Raw genomic sequence first — 25,360 nt, 5'->3', positions numbered from 1 at the left:
GAAACCTAACTTAACACCGTTGACATTCATGTACTCTTTTGACTAAAGAGATTAGTTTATTATAACATTCCTTGGAGATCAAGAAACGTGGAAAGGATTATTCAGACATATTCAAGTCTCTACAGCTCACCACTCTGATTAATTAAGTATTCAAAGGCCGAATTTAAAAATCATAAGAACGAATTAGAGGAGCATTATAACAAATTAGTGTAGAAGACAACAAAATGGACATAGAATGAGTTACTGATGGTGGCCGCATAATGTTTTAGGACAATTCGATGGAAACCTAAAATTGAAGTAACCTATATATTATGAATTTTCGTAAAACACAGTGACTAACATACATAAAAAATTATACTTAAACTATAACTAATTTTGTTTGTTATTGGCTCCCCCAGCAAGCAAAAATATATTTTTTTAAACATCACCAAGGGAGAGTTTTGGGTTAGTCGCGCGTGCGGCCGGTGCATTTCAAAATTCTTCACTTAAAAAAAAAGGATTGTAGAGGTTTCATATAGAGATTATCTGAAACTAATTAAAATATATAGAGATTATCTTAACACTAAGAAAAAAGGATATTGTAGAGGTTTCATATAGAGATTATCTGAAACTAATTAAAATATATAGAGATTATCTTAACACTAAGAAAAAAGGATATTGTAGAGGTTTCATATAGAGATTATCTGAAACTAATTAAAATATATAGAGATTATCTTAACACTAAGAAAAAAAAGATTTAATAGAGATTTAATATATATACACCTTTCACCCTGGTCGCTTTGGGACTATATAAGTAAAGACTATATGACTCCTCTCTGCCGCTTGACTCTTTTCTTTTGTATCTATATTTGATAACGATGGAGAGAGCTGATTATGATCAACTCAAGCGTTTTCAGCGAGAGAAGAGAGCGTTTGATTTTCTGTGTATAGTCACGGAGGGAATGGTTAGAGCTTTTAGATATTTTGAGGAGAAAGGAGGAACACCCACCAAGAGAGAGAGAACGAAGGCAACAATGAGCTCCTGGAGGTCGCGCAAACGACAGAAGATGATCGATGAGTGCGAGAATCAAGATCCTAAACAAAAGCCTAATCGTGTTGCTTGTTCTCCAAGTTTGTGCCATGTAGAGTCCAAGAGGCGTGGACAAGTAAGAAGAAGAAAGGCCCCAGTTTCCAACAAAAAGGTAAGAAGAAGAAAGGCTCCGGTTAGAGAAAGAGAGGCGGTGGTTCAAGAGAGAGGTAGGACGCCGGAATGGCTGGTTAACGTGATGAGAGAAAATAATGGTACGGACGCGAAGATGATAATGAAGGAGAAGGTTCTTGAAGAGAGTGATGTCAACAAACACAAGGCACGTCTCTTGATTCCCTGGAACGAGATAGTGGATGTGGACTTTATGAACGAGGAGGAGTTGGAAATCGTAGACAAACATCACAGAAAAAAGACTAAAAAAGGATTAGATTTTACCTTGGTGGGTTTGAAGGGTCAAACATGGGATCTTAACCTTAGGAGATGGGATATGACGTCCACTTCCAACTACGTCTTGGTTACAGGGTGGAACAAGGTCGTCTTCAGTCCGGGTAACAGGCTACGTAAAGGCCAGAGGCTTCAGATTTGGTCCTTCCGCTCCCCAGACAAGCTCTATATTGCTCTCGTTACTCCGGAACCAGCTCCAGCTCTGGCTATGGCTCTAGCTCCGGCTCCAGATCCAGCTACATCTTCACGTCCGGCTCCGGTTGTTACGAGAGACTCTGACGAACTAGATCTCGAGACTCGAGCTCCGGCTGTAAACTAAAGATTCCGTCAAGGACTAATTTCTCTTTCTTTTTTTTTTTTTGGTTTTTTTTTTGGTTTGGTTGTGGACTCTTATCTCCATTGCCGTGGAATGCCATGCAAGTAGTTTTTTTTCCAAAGTATTGGAAGATATGGTTTTTTGGAATTTTTTGTCTGGGTGTTATTCTTTATGGGGTTTTATTAATGTTAAGTGCTGATATATTTCATTCCTTATAATGGTTTCTTTGTTTATACGGAAAATGTTTGTTTTTGTCTAGTTTTATCACCTAGGCTACTGCGTAACATAAACAATAGTCGCCCGAAACACACAACTGGATTGATTATGTCTGGTTCTGGTTCTGGTTCTGGTTCTGGTTCCTATAAGCAGATATAAGATCGGAATTACAAACAAATTACATAGTAATAGACTTCATTTACTGGGGTATAGTGACTTCAGATGTCAGAAACAGACACAGAGGCATGGATATATCTCACATAATTCAGAAAAGAACATACAATATAACTTAGGCTCAATTGGTCCTCTAGGTAGACAGTGAGGTTATGAGCCACGAGAAGAAGCCAAACCATGTTTTTCTGCTGAGCCTTTCTGAAGAATACTCAACTAGCTTTTTCCATAGGTCTCCTACAGTCATTTCTTCCAAAGTGATCCTTTCGATCCCCTGAAGAAAAATCATAGATATAGCATTTTTAAGGTCTTTGAAATGGGAGAAAGAGTGGTATCATTGTTTAATGAATTATGATTCCAATAACCTGATTGAGATTTTGCAGGGCTTGGAGGCCAAATGTGTAGTATGACATGAAGGGCCTTCCCGACTAGAAAGTAGATCGAGAGTGTTATGGTGGAATAATATAATTATGTTTTGCAAGATGTATTGATTAAAAAAGTAATGTGTACCTGTGAAATGGCAAGCCACTGAAGCATGACCTTTAGTTCTGGATCACCTCCAAACACACCGCATCCCCAGTTCCCTGTAGCTACACCAATCTTCTTCTCTTCATGATCGATACACCATCTCTGAGAGCTTTCTACAACTTGGTTCGCCGAATCTGATGTACGAGGAACGTGCCTCTATGCAGAAAAAAAATTAACATTGGAAAAGTCAGGAAAAGAATCTTAACAAAGTATTGCTAAATCCAAGTTTGATGGTCTTACAGAAGATGATGCTTCAAGCTGAGTATTGTTAGTGTCTGCCATAAGAGATCCATCAATTTTATATTTGCATTGATGCACGTATCCGCTAAAGGCTTTGTTAACCTCTCTATATAAACAAAAGGAGCAGTTGAGAATTTCACAAACTATATAAGAAATCAGAATGATAATTTGGCTGAAAGACAAGTTTTGATTACCTAATGAGGGCATCAAGTTTGTACTGTCCCATTCCTGGGCCAGGCATGGCATCTATAGCTATGACTCTCGTTTTTCGCCTCTTGAAAGTGTCTAAATCCTTCTTGTCTGTGTAATCGCCAGCATATTGGAACGAAGGTCCATACCTGAATGGAGCCACCATGAGTTGGATTTTGTGAAGATCCTATTTAATAAGCTTAGCATCTACTTAAAAGACCCCAAAAAGAACATCTACTTTTGACACTTACCCAGTATAACACGAAAATCTTTCAACCCCAACAATTTCAATTGCTTCATTTGCATCCATACGAGGCAAAAAGATCATGCCGGCGATAAGTTCTGGGTTGATCACAAACCTTATTTCTTCCTACATAAGTAGTAGAGTTTAGTAGCTGAGATAGTAGAGTTTTAAAGAAGAGAAAAAAAAAAGGAAGTAAGAGTCAGACCTGTAGAGTATCATAACTCAGAGTAAGTCCTCCAAAATACTCATCTGCAAAATCCACTTCAAGAGCTTCACCTGGTTGATCTTCTATAGCTCCCGAGGTGTGAACCTACTCCAATAAAAAATGGATCAAGAGGAGAATAACCTAAAGCATACTCATGAATCATCCCAAAGAAATGGGTTTAACTGCGAAGAAGGCTTGTTATGAGTGTTTCTATGTTACCTCAATGGAGCAAAGTGGGGTGGCAGAATTAGCCCATGAATCAGCCTCAGGATAAGAAACGAAGTGGGAATGGTATTCCAGCGGAAGAACTTTTCTCTCAAATGAAACAAAGCCGGTAGGCATACATCGACATATTCTTCTAAAGTAATGGATAAGGCACTTTATCTTGTTTTCTTGCTTCGTGCATTGACGCATATATGGAAACCTTAAAAACCAGAAGAAGGAATTGTGAGTTTAGGGCATATGGTTGTAACTTTTAACTTTGTAAGGATAATGAGGGAGCCACATACGAAAACAATGCATCAAAGTTGATTCCTTGAAGATTCTTTAAGCGTCTATCAACTTCAGGGAACAAACAAAAGAATGAACATGCAAGAAGAGCCGCAATCAATTCCTGCAGAAGGCAGAAAATATAGTGAGGGGCAAATTAAGTAGAATAAGAGAGAAATGAAGCTTGGTTGCAAAAAACAAGTAACCTCACCTAAAACTTTCTAGAACGTTACCATATCAACTTTCATTTAATGCCACACAATGTATGTTTTTGTTTGTTTGTTTGGACTCAAAGAGTATACCTGGCTAAGTAACACAATTCCAGCTTCTTGAAGGCCTAATAGACGAAGCCCGGACGGAATACCATCAAGAGCATGATCTGCCTTCTGATAATGTTTTTCTAACATGGAAGGTAATTGGAGAAGTAATCCACACAATGCAGGCACCACCGCACCAAAAAAGTTGGCCGACTCTTCTCTGGAAATTTTCTGCATCACAAGAAAAAAAACTGTTTGTGAGTACTTTGAGTGCCTACCATTTTCTTAATGCTCCACGTCAAGTGTTCACCTTAAGAGAGACAATGCATCAAATAACACAAACAACTAAGAAATTAGATTAAAGGACAGAAGAACTGTTACCTTGTCAAAGAAAAGAGCGTACCCTTGTAAAGCGTAAGGTGTGAGATCATTAGCATTCAAGGAGAGGGATTTCCGCATATTCGTGATATGCAAGGCAAGAGCCTCTCCCGAGTTAACCATTGAATCACTCGGTCCTCTAGACATTGTTTGGAGCTCTTCTTCAACAGAAGGCGGCTAAACTAGCGATGAAGACTGAGTTACAAGAGGGAAATACTGAAGAATTGACCCAAGATCTGCTCTCTTCTCCATCCTTATCGCCTGAAAGAGATTTGAAAAGTAGGAGATAAAAGTTTGCAAATGATTACAGGAATGGACATCTGATGTTGCATCTATATGACTTAGTTCGTTGACTATCGTAGCTTAAAAGAAAAAGAGGCCCAGTTGATTTTCTTTATAGTAGACGGCACCAAAGTCAAACTGGAACACGTTTTCCTGAGAGACTGAGTCAAATTCATGTCCTCTGACAACAAATGTTGGTGACCATACACTTTTCCCGGAAGATTTCCGTATAACCCTGAAATTTCAACTGTAAATACAAAAGAACTTGTTTCCTTTAAACAAAGACTGCTTCAAACACTTGACCAAAACCATAAATTAGCAAGACAATAGCACCTAAACAAATTATGCTTGAGGTTAAAGAACTGGTGAAATGACTTTTTACATATTCATGTGGTAAAATGCATAGAGACAGTATGAGGATGCATCAAACAAGCTAATGAAGACGAATTTGAAGAGTCAAGACCGCAAGATAGTCTTGTTGGTGGTAGCTAGAGATGGAAGTAGCCAAGAAAAGAAGCCAAGATTGGTTTGCTTGTTGAGCCTTTGAGCAGAATACTCTATCATCATGTTCCACAGATCTCCAACAGTCCATTTATGGGAAAGAATCCACTTGGTTACCTGTCCTTGTAAGAGTATGTATCAGTTGCAAAATCAGTTAATGTTCACCCACGACCTGATCAGTACAATTTTAGGATACTCTATCCGCTTACTACAACTCAATTCTTAGTAATGTCCGTTTTGAAATCAGAGAAGAAAGAGAGGTACCAGAATCTGGAGATTTAAAGAGCAAAAGATGTTACCTGATCTAAGTTTTGGAGTGCCTCCATTCCAAATGTGTAGTATGATATAAATGGCCTTCGAGTCTGCAAAATAGGCATGAACAAATTAAGTAAGAAGCGACAAATGAAAAACGCTATATATCTTTTATCATACGAACCGAATCTTTGGAAAATTTGAATTTCATTCTAGAAATATTTAGTCAAAAGTGACATGGGGTGTGTTCTTACAGTCAAAACAAACTCGGCTTCTTTATGTTTGTTGTTTTTCTGATAGAAATGGTCTTTATGTTTTTATTCTTATCTCCTATTGGCACTCAACTTGTACAATCCAGCAAAATAATAATTTCATCAATTTTAGCCGATGATGCAAAAAGGTACCTGGGAAGCAGCAAGCCATTGAATCGTAGCCTTTAACTCTAGGTCTCCTCCAAAAACACCGCATCCCCAATTCCCAGTCGCGACACCATCATCTTCATGATCCATGCAATCAACTCCTTCCACATAAAAATCTCGGACAAGGTTGTTAGCAGGCTTTTCTCTACTCATTTCAACATCATTTAGTAAAGCTCCGTGTGACTGCATCAGAAACAGTAGAGAAAAACTAGAAGAGTATTAAACATATACTTTTCTGAAGCTTAATTTAAATTGGCTACTAATGAAAACGATACTAAAAGTTTGTAGGATGATTCCAACCGTATTAGTGTCTGTATGTCGAAGACCAGAATCTCCTTCATCTATGACCATATTTTGGTGCTGCCAAGACTTGCTACAATTTAGAAAGCCACATAGAGCCTTATTAATTTCCCTGGAAAAAGCGGAAAGAGAGGGAGAAGGACACATTAGAATGCAAGTGTAAAGAGAAATGAAAGAGCATAGAGGGAACTTATCAGCAAAACTTCAAAATGTTGTATCGACACAAACTGTGGATTGTCTGAAGAACCTACGAATGCCCAAAAGAAGGTTTCACATACCGTAAAAGGCAAATCTCTTTAAAGTGTCTCATCTTCGGGGCACATAATGCATCTATTGCAACAATTCTGGTTATTCGTCTTTGGAAAGGATCCTTTTCCTTTTTGTCAATGAAGTCACCAGCAAAACGAAACGAAGATGCATACCTACAGAAAACAAAAATCATAGACTTTAAAGTAACTAAAAATATTAACCTTTATTGACAATTGGATCATTTAGAGGCCAACTATCTGCCATTTCTAAGTCATTAATACATAATTCTTACTCTTATTTACGATGCATACCTACAACATAAGCAATAATTTAGACACCTCTTTCACTATTTTTCAACGTGCCTCAATCAGGATTTGTACAAACTAATCTGAAACGAGCCTATTGGTCCATATAAGTATCAAAGTACAGAGACTAATCAGTAATCAGCCAATATTAAGTAAACACAGATCAATGCTACAAAACTACCAAATCTCACCCTGTGTAACATGAAAATCTTTCTGTACCAACTATTTCTATAGCTTCATTGTCATCCATTCGGGGCAAGAAAAGCATGCCAGCGATTAATTCAGGGTTGATCATGAAGCGTATCTCTTCCTGCAGAAGAATCCAGTTAGAAGTCAATGAAAACTCCTAAACCATTGATTTACAATAGATCTTTTGAACAGTGAAAATGAACTCAAGGATCATGTATGCTTCTGAAATAAAAAATCTAATATGAAAACTCAAACCTGTACGCACCCCCTACTTAGGGAACCACCTCCGAGATACTTGTTCGCAAAGTCCACTTCCAGAGCATTGTCAGGTTGATCTTCAATTAACCCAAAAGGGTGAACCTGTAACAATAAAGCTGTCGGTAAAAAGTAATGTACAAGCATTTGCAGATTCAGTGGTGCAAGGTATCGAAATCCACAATCCAATATCTGTCACCTTAAAAGCACAAAGGGAAACATCAGACTTGCTCCAGAAATCCGCGTCAGGAGCAGTGATTGAAGAATTGCGGTATTCAGCTGGAAGAATTTTGCGTTCAAATGAAACAGTACCAATAGGCACGCAGGAGCAAAACCTTTCAAAGTAATGCATAATACACGTTATCTTGCTTTCTTGACTTTCACTATAACTTTCATAAAGGGTCCTGAAAAGCAAGGGAAAGTCTGATGTGGGACTGCGTGTACATAAAGTCCAAGAGTCCAAATGAAAATATACACAATGCACGCTAGACAGAAGCAAAAGTGAATTCTTCGATAAGAAAAACAAAAATATCTTGACATGACATATGATAGCTAATGAATCACAGACGTACGTGTTTTTCTTCACAACAAGCTAAACCAAGTCTAATAACTGAACTCTCAATGGAGACAGAATTTCATAAGGGATCTCTACAGGATATGATTTCTTTAGACTCTGACTCTCGAGTATGATTGTCAGTGAAATACATAATTAAAATCCCCTTTCTTTCATAATACTTGCTTGATCACTAATCACTGAAGCCAAAATGACTGACACAGTAATATTAGGAAAAGTAGGCCTAATTCTTTAGGAAAAGTTTAGAAGACAAAGCGAGAGATCACATACGCAAACAAATGATCAAAGTTGATCTGTGGAAGGTGTTTTGCACCTCTATTATCATCCGGAAACAAACAAAAGAAGGAACATGCAAGAAGAGCTCCAATCAACTCCTGCCATATTGAATGTGGAATGGACACGTAAGAATAAGCAATAATCCATAGAGACACACACACTATATCTTCAACAACACCAGGTCATTATCTTTGTACGAACACATAAGATTGTAGGATCAAATGTAAGATTAGATTATATCACTTTGCATCAATACCTGGCTGAGGAAAACTATGCCAGCTTGTTGGGAATCTAACAAACGTAGACCTGTTTCGATTCCACTAACGATACTATCAGCATTTTGGTAATGCTCTTCCAATAGAGATGGAAACTTAAGGAGTAACTTTGCCAACGCCGGGATAATCTCATCAAACCATCTCTTTGATTCTTTCTCACCAATCAGCTGCAATTACCAGAATTTGATTTGTTGAAGATACACTCAAATCTAAAAGCAATCAACAAAAGTTCAATAAGAAATCAAAGTTACTTCGTCAAAGATAAGAGCGTAGCCATGAGAAGCAGAAGGCTCGAGAGTTGAACAAGATAAGGATCTTCTCATATCGGAAATTGCTTGCCGTAGAACTTCTCCTGAGTCAACTCGGCTGTGAGATGGTCCTTCAGACATTGCCTTCAGGGCCTCCACCACTCGCGGCGGCCAATACAGCGACGAAGAACGAATTACAAGTGGAAGGTACGGGAGAATCGAGTTAAGATCATCTCGGTTCTCCATTGTTTTCCGATTTTCTCAATTTTACAGTTCTCTCACTTGCTTTTGAAACAGGTCTCCGAGAAGAATCGCTTCGGCGACAAGATTCTGCTGCCGCAAAAGTCAAGAGAGAAGGTGAAGGAAAACCGGTTTTTTGAACCGGGAAGTTGGAAACTGAACCGAATAGATAATGTTTGGTTTAGTTTGATTCACCGGTTCAGCACGGTTTGAAACATTGAGCCTTGTTCAGAGAGCTATATGAAATCAAAATATTATTTTGATGAGATAACAAATAAATTGATTCAATTAAATTATTATTTGGGATCTAAGATTTTTTTGTATAAAATAAAATATGTAACCAAATTTTTTTTAATTTAAATTTACGTTTATTTGTGTTAAAATTTGTTTCACTAGTGAAATATTTGAACATGGAAATATTTTAATGTGGTTGAAAATTTTGTATGGACTTTATTTTAATAAAATATAAGTAATTATTAATTTTTTAAAAAGACATTATTTTGTTGTTTTTTAAATAAGTATAATATAGATTCAAATTAAATGGCTCCAAATATAGTTTTAATCTATTTAATAAATTTTGATTTAAATATATAGTGGCATAGATGTAATTAGTATTAATTATGAGAATTATTTGCTAAAATGTTCGAGCTCCCTACCAAAGACACATCAATATTTTTTCAAGAATGTTCATCTATTGTATAGGGGATTTGATTGGTTATAAAACAGGTATGTAACCGATTAAAAATTTTAGGTTTTGGATTTAAAATTTAGCTTTGTGAAACATCTATAAATTAAAAGTTCTTCATATAACATACTATTTTATAATAATCATCTATTTGTTTTGTTTAACAATCATATTTTCTGTAACTAAATAAAGAGCAAATAGTTTTAAATAACAATAAGTTGATGATAATTACACATTATTACTATCATTTTCTTAATTATACTATTTCACCGTCACTTTACTTCTTGTTAACTCGGGTTGACACTCCATTTTTGCCAATCTTTTCGTTTAACTCGAATTGTTTTCCCTACCCTTGAATCCAAACCTTTCTTTCAAACCTTGTTGTGATTTGTTGAGTGAGGCCTTTTCATGGTGCTATAGGTTGTGAACCTTTGAGAGTATTAAGAACGACAAAGAACTGGCTCTTGTTTTAGCTAAGATCATTTGGATTAGCTAATAGAGTCGGTTTTGAAAGATAGGTGGTTAGCATATTAATTTGGGGTTGGATTGAGGAATAAAAGAGAAACTAAAGAAGAAAGTCCCTAAACTTCAGTTTAATTAGCTCTAAGTCTCTAAGTAAAAAAAAAAAAAAAAANATGGTCCTTCAGACATTGCCTTCAGGGCCTCCACCACTCGCGGCGGCCAATACAGCGACGAAGAACGAATTACAAGTGGAAGGTACGGGAGAATCGAGTTAAGATCATCTCGGTTCTCCATTGTTTTCCGATTTTCTCAATTTTACAGTTCTCTCACTTGCTTTTGAAACAGGTCTCCGAGAAGAATCGCTTCGGCGACAAGATTCTGCTGCCGCAAAAGTCAAGAGAGAAGGTGAAGGAAAACCGGTTTTTTGAACCGGGAAGTTGGAAACTGAACCGAATAGATAATGTTTGGTTTAGTTTGATTCACCGGTTCAGCACGGTTTGAAACATTGAGCCTTGTTCAGAGAGCTATATGAAATCAAAATATTATTTTGATGAGATAACAAATAAATTGATTCAATTAAATTATTATTTGGGATCTAAGATTTTTTTGTATAAAATAAAATATGTAACCAAATTTTTTTTAATTTAAATTTACGTTTATTTGTGTTAAAATTTGTTTCACTAGTGAAATATTTGAACATGGAAATATTTTAATGTGGTTGAAAATTTTGTATGGACTTTATTTTAATAAAATATAAGTAATTATTAATTTTTTAAAAAGACATTATTTTGTTGTTTTTTAAATAAGTATAATATAGATTCAAATTAAATGGCTCCAAATATAGTTTTAATCTATTTAATAAATTTTGATTTAAATATATAGTGGCATAGATGTAATTAGTATTAATTATGAGAATTATTTGCTAAAATGTTCGAGCTCCCTACCAAAGACACATCAATATTTTTTCAAGAATGTTCATCTATTGTATAGGGGATTTGATTGGTTATAAAACAGGTATGTAACCGATTAAAAATTTTAGGTTTTGGATTTAAAATTTAGCTTTGTGAAACATCTATAAATTAAAAGTTCTTCATATAACATACTATTTTATAATAATCATCTATTTGTTTTGTTTAACAATCATATTTTCTGTAACTAAATAAAGAGCAAATAGTTTTAAATAACAATAAGTTGATGATAATTACACATTATTACTATCATTTTCTTAATTATACTATTTCACCGTCACTTTACTTCTTGTTAACTCGGGTTGACACTCCATTTTTGCCAATCTTTTCGTTTAACTCGAATTGTTTTCCCTACCCTTGAATCCAAACCTTTCTTTCAAACCTTGTTGTGATTTGTTGAGTGAGGCCTTTTCATGGTGCTATAGGTTGTGAACCTTTGAGAGTATTAAGAACGACAAAGAACTGGCTCTTGTTTTAGCTAAGATCATTTGGATTAGCTAATAGAGTCGGTTTTGAAAGATAGGTGGTTAGCATATTAATTTGGGGTTGGATTGAGGAATAAAAGAGAAACTAAAGAAGAAAGTCCCTAAACTTCAGTTTAATTAGCTCTAAGTCTCTAAGTAAAAAAAAAAAAAAAAAAAGAAAGATCTTGCTATAGCCCCTAGAAAAAGAAAAAAATAATAATAATAATATAGGTATATTAGGGTTTAGCAAAGAAAGAAAAAAAAATTCTGTTAAAAAGAGCTAGATGTTTTAAGTTAAAAACCTTAGGGATTGTAAAAAAAAAGAGAGAGTTAAAATCAAGGTTGTGGGCAGTTTTACTCTAGGGTGTTGTTGGACATAAAGAATATCAAGAGTTAAACTTTGTATGCCCTAATTGTTCTCAATCTTAGATAGTTTTCACAACTGTCTAGCATTCCTTCTTTTGAGAGAAAGCCACCCAAAGACATTGTTTTAAACCCACCTACAAAAAAGCCTTACCCTTGAAACCGATTGAGCTTGATTCACTTCCCATTTGCAAGAATTCGCCAAACACTTTAATGAATGTGAAAGAGATGTTCTTTGAAATTACTAGTCTTTACTGTTAGTTGGAAGATGAACTAGATCGATGCATGGTGACAAGCATAGAAAAATATTTGTAAGTATGTTGATTGATCTTAGCACCGTTAAACTATCTTTAATAGCTTGAATCCTTCACTTAGCACAAAAAGGTTATGCGTCCCCATTTTTAAACCTCATCCTCCTACTTCCTTGCTAGAGGACTAGAAAGATTTAAGTTTAGGGGTGTGATAAATCTCTAATTTACATGTTTTATACACCTTATTTTGTCCATATTTTGCATTATACATACCCTAACCTTAGCATTTTTAGGTCTTTAACTGTAGGAATTTGCATTTAGGCCTTTTAGGGTGCTGCATTCTGACATTTGTGCATTTTGGATGAAAACAGGTGTTTTAGAGCCTAAAATGGGGAAAAACAAGGTGAAACCCGAGCATGTACCCGAAGAAGCTATTGTGCAAGAAGAACAGTCCGAACCTCAACCCGATCAAAGAGGATCTAAGAGCAGGAAGAACAACCCGAAGACCTTCCCGAGGAACTACCCGACCTTATCCTCGTGCATCGCCTCGAGCAGACCCTCGGGCAGGACTGAGGAGCTAGGTTAAAAGGATTTCCATATATAAACTCCTCCTCTTCTTCCTCTCGCCCGAGCACGCCGCAGACACTCAGAACAGAGAGCGAGAGCTTCTGGGAGAGAGACTGAGCGATTCAAACACTTTTTCCATTTTGTTAGGATTCGTTTTTGTTTCTTTTGCTATTCTTTTTAGTTTTCGATTATGTACTCTACTACTCTTATCCTATTTTCAATACAATGCAATTTTCATTCATTTGTGTTTTTATGCTTTCTACTATGAGATCCGAGTAGTGAAATAAAGTTTCTAGGGATGGGATAGACAAATATGTGTTCTTGATCGGTTAGGATCTCTTAGCTTGATTTTTTATTTTATATAAATTCCTTTCTAGATTGGTGTTCTTAATGCTATTTTCATACCGAAAGGTTGAGACTAGATCTAGGGTGTTTTGCCATCGAGAGATGTTGTTGAAATGCTTGAATCAATCAATGCTAGAGATTTACTCACTTAGCCTAAGAGATTAGATGTGTAAGGAGTTTATTGACAATAATGAATCGGTTTGTAATGCCTACTTGGTCATGTTTCTCCAACGAGAGTTGAGTAGGGGAGTGACTAAGGTTGATTGTTTCTATCACGAGAGTATTTTAGCAAGATTTTAGAGATTCATTGTCTAGGAAATATTTGCTTGAGGCATGTAGGACATCCCAAATTGGTCAGGAACACTTATGAGTCAATTACCCCATCCTTAGGAGCTTTCTTATCTTGATTGTTTAGTTTTATTTCATAACTCGACCCCTTACCCAAACTGGTACTCGATCACCAGCTTCGTGTATACCTTCGAGCTGTTCATCTTTGTGTTCTTGATTATTTCTGTCACCCGATCACCCACTCGATCCGGTACTTGAATGCTTGCATCGAGTGCTTAGGTCGTGTGGTTCTTGCTCTTTTATTTACCTTTGCTCATTTTAGGTTGTTAGATAAAACCCCCATTATTGCTTGGCTTGATTTGCTTGCTTCTGATCATATCTTATCTGCTAGCATAACAACCATTTGGATTGATAACCCTTTGTAATACAACTGCATAGGGAATTGATACCCTGGGTAAAAATTCTGTTATCACATGCCATTCTCCACATTTTAAAAAACTAAGAAAAACTTTTTTCTTGCTTTTTTGTTTGGCCCTTTTGTAAAGAATTGTTTTACAAATTTGGCATATAGACCTTTGTAAAATGCCTAGTGGGCCACCTCCCTAATACGGGACAATAGGATACTTATGGAAGAACCTTGTTAAGTATTTGAACCAGCGGTTGAAAGACAAGAAAAGAAAAGAACCTAAACATGGTTTGTTTGTGTAACGCCCCGACCGCCGCCTCTTAGTGGGCCTCATGTCCACTCTCAGTCCATGTGCCCATCTTCCTTAATGGGTCTCATGTCCTCTCACTAGGCTCGTGAGCCCATCTATATCCGATGGTCGTTTTGCTACGTTCGGGAGATTTTAAAGACTTTTTACCGACCCTTCAAATCACCACATGATCTTTCCCTATGTTTTATCCTCACTCGCACAGTTCTGACAGTCACTTCCCGGAAGGTCACCCATCCTGAGATTACTCCAGCTCAAGCACGCTTACTCTGGAGTTCTCTCAGGACTCTTGACTGAAAAGATAAGTGCACTTTGGTGACATAGGTAGCCAAAATCAATTTTTTTTTAAACCGCTCCGCAAGTCTCTGAAGCCGGGGTGTCACTGTTTGATTGGCCTATTTCGATTAAATCTTCTTATTAACATTAAATCAAAACATTTGTATTTTGGAGTGAAGTTTAAATGAAATAAAAAGGAAGTGCAAAACTACTATCCATTGGAAAAAGGAAAATAATATAGCTCCATTGTTCTCCCAAAGGAAGGTAACAAACTTTATAATTGAAAGAAGATCCGCACAAAATAACATAACACTTAGAACACAAACATAATAGCAATCAAATACAAATATGAATATTGAGTTGGAGCTGGAGCATAAACAGGAGACGGAAGTGGAAATATTATATAGTGCAAAAAGGAAAATGAAATAGTTCCATTGTTATCATCCAATTACATTAGGAAGGTAACAAAATTTATTGAAAGAAGATCCGCACAAAATAACATAACACTTAGAACACATAGATGATAACAATCAAATACAAATCTGGATATGGAGCTAGAGCTGGAGCTGTAGCTGGAGCATAAACAGGAGACGAAGGTGGAACAAGGTATCCAGGCATGAAGACAATTGGGTAACCCCTCGTGCTTCTCCTTCTTCTTGGGGTGTCAACAAATATCCTTTGATCACTCTCTGCATCCATTTTTGCGCACACTCAGTGAAATTTGTAAGGCTTTCTCTGCAAGAACGAATAGCAAATAGTTGATTGGTAGAGAGACTCTAGGATGGATGATAAGAGAGAAAGTTTACTACTTAAATAGATTTTATTTCTTCTTTCTTTGTTGGTCAAAAACTTTAGGTTCTTCGTTTTTCTATTTGAGTCATTTGTCTTTACTTTCTTTATCACAAAAGTAGTTCAATTTGTATTTTTATTGTATTTTGATTGGCCGGTCTTTTATTTTATTTGGTAAAATATATTTTTAACATAATTAATGATTTCCAAATATGTTTAAGTCAGAATCCAAAAGGAAATGTATAAGAAACATTTTTATTTCTTATCATGCGTCAACAAAAAAAAATAAAAATTTATTAGTGTGTAATGTGTCACGAGGTCTGAACCAGAGGACAAACAAGTTAAATGACTTAGGTACACTAATTATTATTATGTTTTACAGCTCGCCAATTTTGTTTTATGATAATGGTAATATCTTTAGAGCCACTGAGTTGTTTTTTTCACTAGTAATTGTTTATTAAAAAAATATAAGAAACTTTAGATACATATCAAAGCTAATACTCCTTCTGTATGAAACAACCCGATCCTTTTTTTTTTAATAATAATAATATAAATAATATAATTAAATACCCCATAATATTTAATTACAACTCAAACCATAAACCAACAACAAATAACACAACACAACAACTGAGACCCCAGATCATCCTCCTCCTCATCGCCATGATTCCACGCTACACATTCATTACCTGCACCACAAACACAATGAGATGCGTGAGTATTACCAGAAATACCCAGTGAGGCGATCCTCCCATCTACGAGCTATACACACAAGCAAATCAAGAGTACAACAACAAATAAACATAACGAACCAGTCATTGAACAGGTCACCCAATAACACATTCACCACACCTACATAACATCACACAAAACAAGTCATACAACCCAATCGCTCAGATAAGCTCATGGTTACGCACTCACCTTTACAAGTGATTCTAACAACAAATATAACCAGGAGAGACTTTCCACACGCCTGAAACAGTCCAGAAACGTCCGTTAACTATTAAATCCCTCCGATGAACAGCTAGCCCTAGACGTCACGAAGCTTCCCACAAAATCTCGTACCGATCAGGAACCAGACGAGACCACAATCTCAGTTACAATCCCCGATGGTTCCAACTCGCATCTGAAAAAATGTGTCTCACGAAACAAATTTCATTACTTTTGACAACGATTTGATATGTCGAAACTGTTTCCTCCAAACCCCTAACGATTCTGCTCCCTTTTCCTTTAAACACCAAAATCAAGTTTGGTCTCCCTTCTCTTCTTCTCACACGTGAATGAGCACTTCTTCTCTTCTTTTCTATCAGTCATTCACGACAATAAGAGGAAGGAGGCGTCCTCTAATTAACAAAAAGGGTTTTTGGGTTTAATTAAATTAAACCGAAATTTACCTAAACCAGAATTTAATTAAACCATCCTTTGATTTAATTAATAAATCGACCAGCTTAGTAAACCAACCGGAAACTAAACCGAATCCACTCCAATTCTCGATATAAACTCCAATATTTCATATTTACTCGGGACACGGGCGTTACAATTCTCTCCCTCTAACAATAGATTCGTTCTCGAATCTAAATACACCTCAGCTCATCTGCAAAACTCCTCCAACAACCGTCGCAATGGTTTGCACCACCCAACCATCCGGTCTACCGCAACAAGAACACCATTGGTCTAAACCACCCTGAACCCACTGGTCATTCAATTCCGACCCCACCGGCCAACACCATCGCGACCCCACTGGTCAACACCATCCCGACCCCGCTGGTCTACATAATCTGGAACCCACTGATCCACACAATTCTGACCCCACCGGTCAAACAAAGTCCTGACCCCACTGGTCAACACTAAACCCGAGATTGAACCACCATCAACCCCGACATCCACATTCAATCATTGTGCTTAATCACAGGCTGTAGATATCATTTTCTCCCAACTCATCTACTCTCGGGTAAACACCTTTGAGCCATACCGATCTCACTCTCGGACAACTGTCCTTGAGCCATACCGTCTCACTCTTAGGTTGTCACCCTCAAGATCTCGGTACCAGGGGAACCACCATCCCCTCAGGAGAACCACCATCTCCCAGGAGAACCACCATCTCCTCTGCCGCTCTCAGGGCCCACCACCCCTCAAGCTATCGGTATACAGGGGAACCACCATCCCCTCAAGAGAACCACCATCTCCTTATTAGTTGTTCAGAACCCACCGTTCCTAGAGCAAACAAGCCTTGGCATCTCTAAGCACTTCCCGACACTTCCACGGTCCACGTAAAACAACGCAATGTCTTACTAACCTTCATATACTTCTTTCCAAATACCACCATGACCACCACCCGGTCACACTGGAACACCCTACACTCAAGGTAGTTCCCATACACTTTCCAAAAATAACAAAGTTCTAACTCTCATAAAAACTTTCCATTTTTAGAATTCTCGAGCTATTTCCTTTTCACACGACACACGAGTCAAAAATTCCATAAAAGAAACTCACCTTAATAAAACCTCAAAGTGCAACAATTGTTCGTGGTATCCAAAATAAGGAAAAATGAAACAACCAACAAAAATAAAAGTAAGCTCCAGTTCTGCTACTCGGTCTTCCAGTCGTCCTAGTCGTGTAAACTCATGGTGCTCCTCCCGTCTGCGCTCGCGGCTGTACCCCTGGTTGAGCTACCGCCACCGCCAACGGCTGCAATTTAGGACAGAGAGGCTTTACATGCCCCACCTCCCCACAGTGAAAGCACACCTGAAGATCCCTCTGCGGACCGTACCTCTTGGGACAAGTTGCCAGTTTGTGATCCTTGCTCCCACATCCAAAGCATCCTCGACCGCCCTGGCTCGCCCCTGACGTGCCCTCCAATTTCCTCTTTTGTCCCTGCTTCGGTTGAGTCTCACTCGTCTGAACTGCTGGGCTAACCGCCACTGCCTGTGCCCAGATATCCTCCTCAATCTCTGCTGCAGTCTCAACCAACTCTTCACGCGTGACATATCTCCATCCTCTACAATGAACCCTCATATTCTCCCGAAGAGCCCTCATAAACCTCCTGATCTGGGCCTTCTCAAACTCCATAGCCCGACCACCATAAGATAGAAGTCGACTGAATTCCAAGTCCAACTCTCTCACTGACTGTGTCCCCTAGGCTATAACTGAAGGAATTGTACGTCCAACCGGTCTAATGCCTCCCTCGAAAAGTACTTTCGGTTGAACTCCTCCACGAAGTCAGCCCAAGTCATCTCCCTCTGTACTCTCCTAGCAGCCACTGATCTCCACCATACCTGAGCATCACCAACCAAATTGTGGACCCCTATGTCTACCCAAAACTCCTCAGGACATCTTAGAGTCTGGAAGTTACGTTCCACATTCGTCCTCCACGCATCTGCAACAGTAGGATCTGTACCACCTGAAAAATGACAATCCTTAATCCGTAAATTCCACTTTTGGTTCACACATTTCTAACATTCATGGGAGACCTCTGATCTTACTGTTGCAGATGCGTGGAGGACGAATGTGGTAATATGATCATCTTTTTGGTAATATCCTTTAGGTGATCATATTACCAAAAAGAGGTGGTACAGATCCACATTTGGTAATAATTGTCATTTAATTCAACCCATCATAGAATATAAATGACATATAAATTTGGTATCTATACATATAATTTATCAATACCAAAGTCCAATCATATTACCAAAAAGAGGAATCCTACTGTTACCAAAAGTGGAATTTACGGATTAAGGATTATCAATACCAAAGTCCAAATAAGGTGTGATCATCTTTTTGGTAATATGATTGGACTTTGGTATTGATAAATTATATGTATAGATACCAAATTTATATGTCATTTATATTCTATGATGGGTTGAATTAAATGACAATTATACATGACCGGTTAAGTACGGTTTAATGGTTGGTTATGGTCCCTAGGTCACGTATGTATATAAAGATATATATTAATATATATGTATATGGGATATATGTTTGGTTAAACATATATCATAAGGAAAGAAAGTATATAAAGGGAAGAGAAGAGATAAGAGCTATTTGAAATCAAAATGATTTTATTCATTTGATTGGTTATAAAACGGTTGTGTAACCAACTAAAAATTTCAGGTTTTGAATTTAAAATTTAGGTTTGTGGAACATTGATAAACTGAAAGTTCTTCACATAACATACTATTTCATAATAATCATATCTTCCATAATTAAATAAAGAGCAAATATTTTATATTAACGATTTGATGGTAATGAATCGCACATTGTTACTTCTTCTTAACTAGCTACCTTTTTCAACATAAGAGCTTGTTTCGACTTATTTCACACTCACCAGTTTGGAATCTTAAAACAGACAACGAACAAATGGACACAAAACGCTAAAGAGAGTGACTGAAAGTGAAAGATAACGAAAGGTGTGGAACATAGCTAACATTGAATTTGATACTAATTTTTCTAACGTGTAGGGAACGGTGGCTCACGCTATGGAACCCCACTGAGTCGACTTTGACTTATCAACGCTTTACATAGTCAAGTCAATTACAGATTAATCGCTATATTGCAACTTGCTATTTCCTGGAAAATATATCCAAATCCACTGATCCACACGGTACGAGTACTCTAATTTCACAATTCAGGACAATTATTATACATATCCTAAATTTAGTTTTCTAAGTAGCTCTCATACGTAAGAATTCAATCAAATATATCATATATTTTACAGAATATTAATTTTAGTCTAACATTGATATGTCTAATTATAATGAAATTTAACATAAAGACTATATTTTGTGACATTAATATCAATTTTTAGAAAGAATACAAAAAAAAGACCGTAGAACACGTTAAGATTTTTTGTACAGATTAGTGTCAGTTGCTGATCATAAATAGCCAGAGTGTGTGAAGACTCCAACAACATCCACAAAGAAGAAAGAAACTTTCTCTAATAAAAAAATGGCTGTTCCCACGGGAAACGCCGATCTCTTTCTCCGGCCTCTACTCTTCGCCGCACTCTCCTTTCTTCTTCTCTCTTCTTCGTTCGTCTCCTCTCTTGAGTTGCTCGACATCGATTCCTCAGATTTAAAAGCTCTTCAGGTCATCGAAACAGAGCTCGGAGTCAACGGTGAACGTTTTACGTCCAATGATGTCAACCCTTGCGGTCGTCGAGGAGTTTCCTGCGAGAGAAGGCGTTCAGCCGCCACCGGAGAATACGTTCTCCGTGTCACGAGGCTTGTATACCGATCAAGAAGCTTGACAGGGGCTATCTCTCCGATGATCGGAAGGTTGTCCGAGCTTAAAGAACTTACTTTGTCTAATAACCAGCTGGTCAATGCTGTTCCGGTCGGTATCTTAAGCTGCAAGCAACTTGAAGTCCTTGATCTTAAAAACAATAGATTTTCCGGTCAGATTCCGGGAAACTTTTCTAGTTTGAGCCGTCTTCGAATCCTTGATCTTTCTTCCAACAAGTTCTCCGGGAACTTGAATTTCTTGAAGAATCTACGCAACCTAGAGAATCTCTCTGTTGCAAACAATCTCTTCTCAGGCAAAATCCCGGAGCCAGTTGTGCCGTTCCACAGTCTCCGGTTCTTTGATTTCTCCGGGAACCGGTATTTGGAAGGTTCTGTTCCGGTTATGAGTAACAAAATCAAGCTTCAGACAACTTCACGCCATACAAGACACATTCTTGCTGAAACTCCATCTTCAAATTCCCACGAAGAAGCCCAACAACAACACTACATCAAAAGCTCCAAAGGGAGCACCAAAACCTGAGGAGAAAAAGAAGAAGAAGAAGAAGAGCAAGAAGAAGAAAGTAGCGGCATGGATCTTAGGGTTTGTCATTGGAGCCATAGGAGGAACAATCTCTGGGTTTGTCTTCTCGGTGATGTTTAAATTGATTGTTGCAGCAATAAAAGGATCAGGAAAACCATCAGGTCCTTCCATATTCAGCCCATTGATCAAGAAAGCTGAAGATTTAGCTTTCTTGGAGGACGAAGAAGCCATAGCTTCTCTGGAGGTCATTGGGAAAGGTGGTTGTGGAGAAGTTTTCAAAGCGGAACTACCTGGAAGCAACGGGAAGCTCATCGCCGTGAAGAAAGTGATCCAACCATCCAAAGACGCCAATGAACTTGCAGATGAAGATTCCAAGTTTCTGAACAAGAAAATGAGGCAAATTAGATCAGAGATCAACACAGTCGGTCAAATCCGGCACCGGAATCTTCTCCCGTTGTTAGCACATGTGTCGAGACCCGAGTGCCACTACCTCGTTTACGAGTACATGAAGAACGGGAGTTTGCAAGATATACTGACTGAGGTGTTAGCTGGACAGAAAGAGCTAATGTGGCCAGCAAGGCACAAGATTGCTATGGGTATAGCCGCAGGACTTGAGTACCTTCACATGGATCATAAGCCAAGAATCATTCACAGAGACTTAAAGCCAGCGAATGTTCTTCTTGATGATGACATGGAAGCCAGAATAGCAGATTTCGGGCTGGCAAAGTCAATGCCTGATGCAGCCACACACCTTACGCTCTCAAATGTAGCAGGTACTGTGGGATACATAGCTCCAGAGTATCATCAGACTATCAAGTTCACAGATAAATGTGATATCTATAGTTTTGGAGTAATTCTTGGAGTTCTGGTGATTGGGAAGCTTCCTTCAGATGAGTTTTTTCAGCATACTGATGAGATGAGTCTGATAAAGTGGATGAGGAATATAATCACATCAGAGAATCCAAGTGTTGCGATTGATCCAACTTTGTTGGGACAAGGATTCGATGAACAGATGCTTCTGGTTCTGAAAATCGCTTGTTACTGTACTTTGGATGATCCAAAACAGAGGCCGAACAGCAAAGATGTCAGGACCATGTTGTCCCAGATCAAGCACTAGTATTTCAATATGTATTGATTGCGTTTATGTATGTTTTCTAGAATCCTGTTGCATAAGAAATAACTATGAACACTATCTTGGCAGAAATTTGTAATGAAGACTGTATAACTTAAAAATGGATTTCAATTATGTTTGTTGCTCTAAACATAAATCCTCAATCTACTATAAGAATCTTAACTATATACATAACAGAAAAGAGCAATTAATTAACAACCTCAAAATGACAATGGGATACATGCCTTGTTACTGTCTTCTCTATATGCAGCCTTTGAGAATCTCCCTCAAATATTCTAGCTGTTCGTGGCTGCCTTCATGTTCTTCCCACTAAAACATAATAAAAGCAAATTCAACACATGTTCAGTGTATACTCGTGACTGAGATGAGCAAACATTATCATTTATGCAAGACCATGTGAGCTTTTTAGTTTTTACTATTGAACAAAACATGTATTCTATAAATGGAGACAAGTTATTATCGTAGTAACTCAATTATATATCAGTTTTCGGCGTTTTAGATCCACCTCTTGAAGAGACAAAGATACCACTTTCCATCCAGCAGCAGCAACATATCGCCGCTTCAGCATTGTATGCCCTAATGGTAGTCCTGCAGAAGACAAGAGTCGAAATGACCATTGAGTTTGGGTTGGCTCCTCCAGACACCAAGATAAATTAAGAAATAGGTGATGGCACTTACCGGAGTTTCTTGAGAAATGAGTTGGCCCGTCGATTTCTAATGCAACTTTCTTCTCAACCAGAGCAACATCCACACTGTAACCATCAACATCATGTTCTTTAGCCCAATCAAGCCCTGTACTGATTAGAAGGCGTCCAACTTCTTTCTGAAAAGATGAGGTTATTTTCTGATTGAACCTTTTGGTTTTTCCTGCACGGGTTATTTTCTCTTCGAGTCCATGACAAAGTGACAACTGAAGGTGGGGGCACTCAAGCTTCAAGCACTGATTCACAAGATAGACCTGAGAAGCAAACATGACATCTTCCCTATACTGTTCTGAAAGCCTTTGCTCCTCCAAGGTGGTTAAAGTATTCCATATATTGGCAAAGAAAGGTCTCTCAACTTGCCCAAGAACAGCATAAGACCATGCTATGTTTCCAAGCTGGTCCCTGTTAAAGCTAAGTGCTGGAGATCCTGAAGCACCATTGCTTACTTCAACGTCTGCTACCTCATCATGGTTTGCCATTTCTTTTGTTAAGCAGCACTTGAATTGGTCACGGCCTTTAAAAGAACTATCCAAAGATTCTAGCAAAGGATCAGCTGGCTCATAAAGTGAGGCAAATGACCACAAAAGTTGAGCAATCTCTTGGCCCTTAAAGGTAATGACAATAGTAGATGCCCTCTTTGACAACTCAGAAAAGAGTTCTGGAGCAGAATGCCGCATGGAAGCAAACGCCCCTGCAATATTAGCAACATTCTGAGAATTGAAATCCCCAACCTTTGATGTGGCAACTTCTGCAACTCTATCCATCTCTGTCAAGTAAAGCAATTCACCCCCGATTTTGGACAATGCCCAAGAAATATTTGAGATTCCTTGAGCTGAACATTCTGGTAGACATGTCATTGCAAGAGCAACAAGCATTGACATCTCTCTTTGCCGAGCAAATGCAAGCCTACGAGTTCTCATCATCGAAACTTTCTCCATATTCTTGGCAATTCGGTGGAGTGCAGTAGCAATATTTAGGGGAGACAATGGCGATGGACTTAAACCTTTGGCAACAGCCATGATAGTCTCAGCTGTTACTTCCAGTACCTCTTCAGCAGTCTGTGCTTCTATTATAGCTTTATTCAGGTTAATTTCCTTCATACGATCAGAAGGTCCTGAAAATTGTGATAGCCTCTGAGCTAATTGCTCCTTCATCTTCTCTTTCTTCTCCTCAAACATTCCACCAGCTAATGAGCTAACTCTCTTCCGTAAATCCCCCATCTTATCCTCCACCGGTCCATCTTCAAAATCCAAATCTTCTTCATCTGTATCAAAATCATCTTCGGGAACACTTTTACTTTTGACCTTTTCTTTCTTGTTTACAATCACTTTCTTGATCTTTTTCTTTTTCTTCTTCTTAAGAGGCAACATCTCTGCCATTCTAGAAGACAATCCTCTAGCCTCAATCGATTTAAGCGCAATTTTCCTAGCCCTGACACACCAATCCATCCCTTCAGTGTCGTCGAGGGCTTTCGAATTCTTCTGCTTTTTCCTCTTCTTTGGAGGTTGTATATCCAACGGATCAATCTCCCCAAGAAATTCTGACTCCCAGTCTGCATCATCATCCTCTTCTTCCTCCACTTCTTCCTCCGAGTTACCAATCACAGACGATTTCTAAAACAATGACAATACGTGAACAATACAATCTTAGACTAAATCAACCTTATCAAAATTTGTTTCTGCAACCTTATCCAAAACATTCCACACCATAGGAGCAGCATCAGTCGCATACAAATAAAGACTAAATCACTAAAAGCAACCAAACGAACCCATGTCACCTCGCAATGAGTATACCGAAAATTTCTGAGAACTAACCACGGAAAGAGGAAGGTGCTCGACGGAGTCCGTACGGCGATGCAAGGAACTCCTCTGTGCTAGTGGAGCAAGAAATCGATTCTTCTTATCAGAGAGAGGCCAAAGCCCTGAAATTGACCAAGGAGCGAGTAAGATTATAAAGCTGGGTTGATGAAGAAGAAGCAAAGAAGAGAAGAGAAAAAGAAATGACGACCTGATGCGAAAGAGGAGGAGGAGGAGATAGAGAGATGGAGACGGCGACGGCTGTGGTTAACGATGCGGTGACGTATCTCCGGCGAATTGAGATAGAAGCACCGCCGGAATGGAACTACACACTCCATCTTTCTCTATCGGAAAAAAACGTTCGATGGCGCTGTTGCTGTGATTTTAACAGAGAGTGGGTTTTAGCTAAACCTTCTTGTTCGTTAAGCGAGTTTGCTTTCAAAACCAGAGTCTTCGGTGCTGTCAAATATTATAATGATCCCTCAAAGTGAGCCATTTTTATAGAACAGGCTCACTATTTTCTAATAGATCCATAGGATCCCCTCAAAATTCAAATACACTCTCTTCCTAGATAAATTCCAATTTATATAACTCTGATTAAAATACATGTACAATATAGTGTGTTCTATATTTTTTTTTTTAACCTAATGTTTAATTATATTCAAAAGAAAAATAAAACGTTTTTACAACTTGTGCAACATAGTTTGAAGAATAAATTTGTTGAAAGC

General features: G+C 38.0%; 5 protein-coding genes across 7 annotated transcripts; 2 read left to right on the top strand and 3 right to left on the bottom strand.

Annotated features, from left to right (window-relative positions):
• On the top strand, positions 775-2,000 carry LOC104786427 (B3 domain-containing protein At2g31720-like). The gene has a single exon (XM_010511841.1). The coding sequence runs from the start codon at positions 858-860 to the stop codon at positions 1,788-1,790; it is 933 nt and encodes a 310-aa protein (XP_010510143.1). The 5' UTR covers positions 775-857; the 3' UTR covers positions 1,791-2,000.
• Positions 2,094-5,234, bottom strand: LOC104786428 (probable poly(ADP-ribose) glycohydrolase 2). Of its 2 annotated transcripts, none has more exons than XM_019245839.1 (11): positions 4,708-5,234; positions 4,372-4,557; positions 4,090-4,193; positions 3,800-4,004; positions 3,581-3,685; positions 3,383-3,501; positions 3,137-3,280; positions 2,943-3,048; positions 2,685-2,858; positions 2,540-2,602; positions 2,094-2,448 (listed from the first exon to the last, which is right to left on the bottom strand). In XM_019245839.1, the coding sequence occupies exons 1-11, from the start codon at positions 4,849-4,851 to the stop codon at positions 2,311-2,313; spliced, it is 1,488 nt and encodes a 495-aa protein (XP_019101384.1). In that variant the 5' UTR covers positions 4,852-5,234; the 3' UTR covers positions 2,094-2,310. The 2 variants fall into 2 exon arrangements, with proteins under 2 accessions (XP_019101384.1, XP_019101385.1); XM_019245840.1 differs by having other exon boundaries at positions 4,730-4,810.
• LOC104786429 (poly(ADP-ribose) glycohydrolase 1) lies at positions 5,341-9,178 on the bottom strand. 2 transcript variants are annotated; one of them, XM_010511842.2, is made up of 11 exons: positions 8,833-9,178; positions 8,563-8,748; positions 8,301-8,404; positions 7,656-7,860; positions 7,457-7,561; positions 7,204-7,322; positions 6,737-6,880; positions 6,459-6,570; positions 6,144-6,341; positions 5,787-5,849; positions 5,341-5,604 (listed from the first exon to the last, which is right to left on the bottom strand). In XM_010511842.2, exons 1-11 carry the CDS (start codon positions 9,073-9,075, stop codon positions 5,443-5,445), a joined length of 1,641 nt encoding a protein of 546 aa, XP_010510144.1. In that variant the 5' UTR covers positions 9,076-9,178; the 3' UTR covers positions 5,341-5,442. The 2 variants fall into 2 exon arrangements, with proteins under 2 accessions (XP_010510144.1, XP_010510145.1); XM_010511843.2 differs by having other exon boundaries at positions 5,519-5,609.
• On the top strand, positions 20,135-22,246 carry LOC104786424 (leucine-rich repeat receptor-like serine/threonine/tyrosine-protein kinase SOBIR1). Its single transcript, XM_019245837.1, is given in 2 exon segments — positions 20,135-20,937; positions 20,939-22,246. Coding segments are annotated over 2 exon segments (1,932 nt in total). The 5' UTR covers positions 20,135-20,184; the 3' UTR covers positions 22,118-22,246.
• LOC104700278 lies at positions 22,221-25,042 on the bottom strand. Its single transcript, XM_010511839.2, has 5 exons — positions 24,844-25,042; positions 24,651-24,757; positions 22,811-24,449; positions 22,638-22,720; positions 22,221-22,441 (listed from the first exon to the last, which is right to left on the bottom strand). Exons 1-5 carry the CDS (start codon positions 24,968-24,970, stop codon positions 22,373-22,375), a joined length of 2,025 nt encoding a protein of 674 aa, XP_010510141.1. The 5' UTR covers positions 24,971-25,042; the 3' UTR covers positions 22,221-22,372.

The sequence above is a fragment of the Camelina sativa genome, chromosome 5 (genome assembly GCF_000633955.1).
Source record: "Camelina sativa cultivar DH55 chromosome 5, Cs, whole genome shotgun sequence".
NCBI lineage: Eukaryota > Viridiplantae > Streptophyta > Magnoliopsida > Brassicales > Brassicaceae > Camelina > Camelina sativa.
This window is presented reverse-complemented; position numbering and strand designations above follow the sequence as displayed.

Excerpts from the sequence above, each read along its gene's own strand:
- LOC104700278 (XM_010511839.2), bottom strand. The coding sequence starts at position 24,970 with ATGGAGTGTGTAGTTCCATTCCGGCGGTGCTTCTATCTCAATTCGCCG. Across the intron at positions 24,450-24,650 it reads AGCACCTTCCTCTTTCCGTG|AAATCGTCTGTGATTGGTAA; the intron begins GTTAGTTCTCAG and ends TCATTGTTTTAG. Across the intron at positions 22,721-22,810 it reads TCATTTCTCAAGAAACTCCG|GACTACCATTAGGGCATACA; the intron begins GTAAGTGCCATC and ends TGTCTTCTGCAG.
- LOC104786428 (XM_019245839.1), bottom strand. The coding sequence starts at position 4,851 with ATGTCTAGAGGACCGAGTGATTCAATGGTTAACTCGGGAGAGGCTCTT. Across the intron at positions 4,194-4,371 it reads GAATTGTGTTACTTAGCCAG|GAATTGATTGCGGCTCTTCT; the intron begins GTATACTCTTTG and ends TGCCTTCTGCAG. Across the intron at positions 2,449-2,539 it reads CCCTGCAAAATCTCAATCAG|GGGATCGAAAGGATCACTTT; the intron begins GTTATTGGAATC and ends ATTTTTCTTCAG.
- LOC104786429 (XM_010511842.2), bottom strand. The coding sequence starts at position 9,075 with ATGGAGAACCGAGATGATCTTAACTCGATTCTCCCGTACCTTCCACTT. Across the intron at positions 7,562-7,655 it reads TTTCCCTTTGTGCTTTTAAG|GTTCACCCTTTTGGGTTAAT; the intron begins GTGACAGATATT and ends TTATTGTTACAG. Across the intron at positions 6,881-7,203 it reads AGATTTTCATGTTACACAGG|GTATGCATCTTCGTTTCGTT; the intron begins GTGAGATTTGGT and ends TGTTTTCTGTAG.
- LOC104786427 (XM_010511841.1), top strand. The coding sequence starts at position 858 with ATGGAGAGAGCTGATTATGATCAACTCAAGCGTTTTCAGCGAGAGAAG.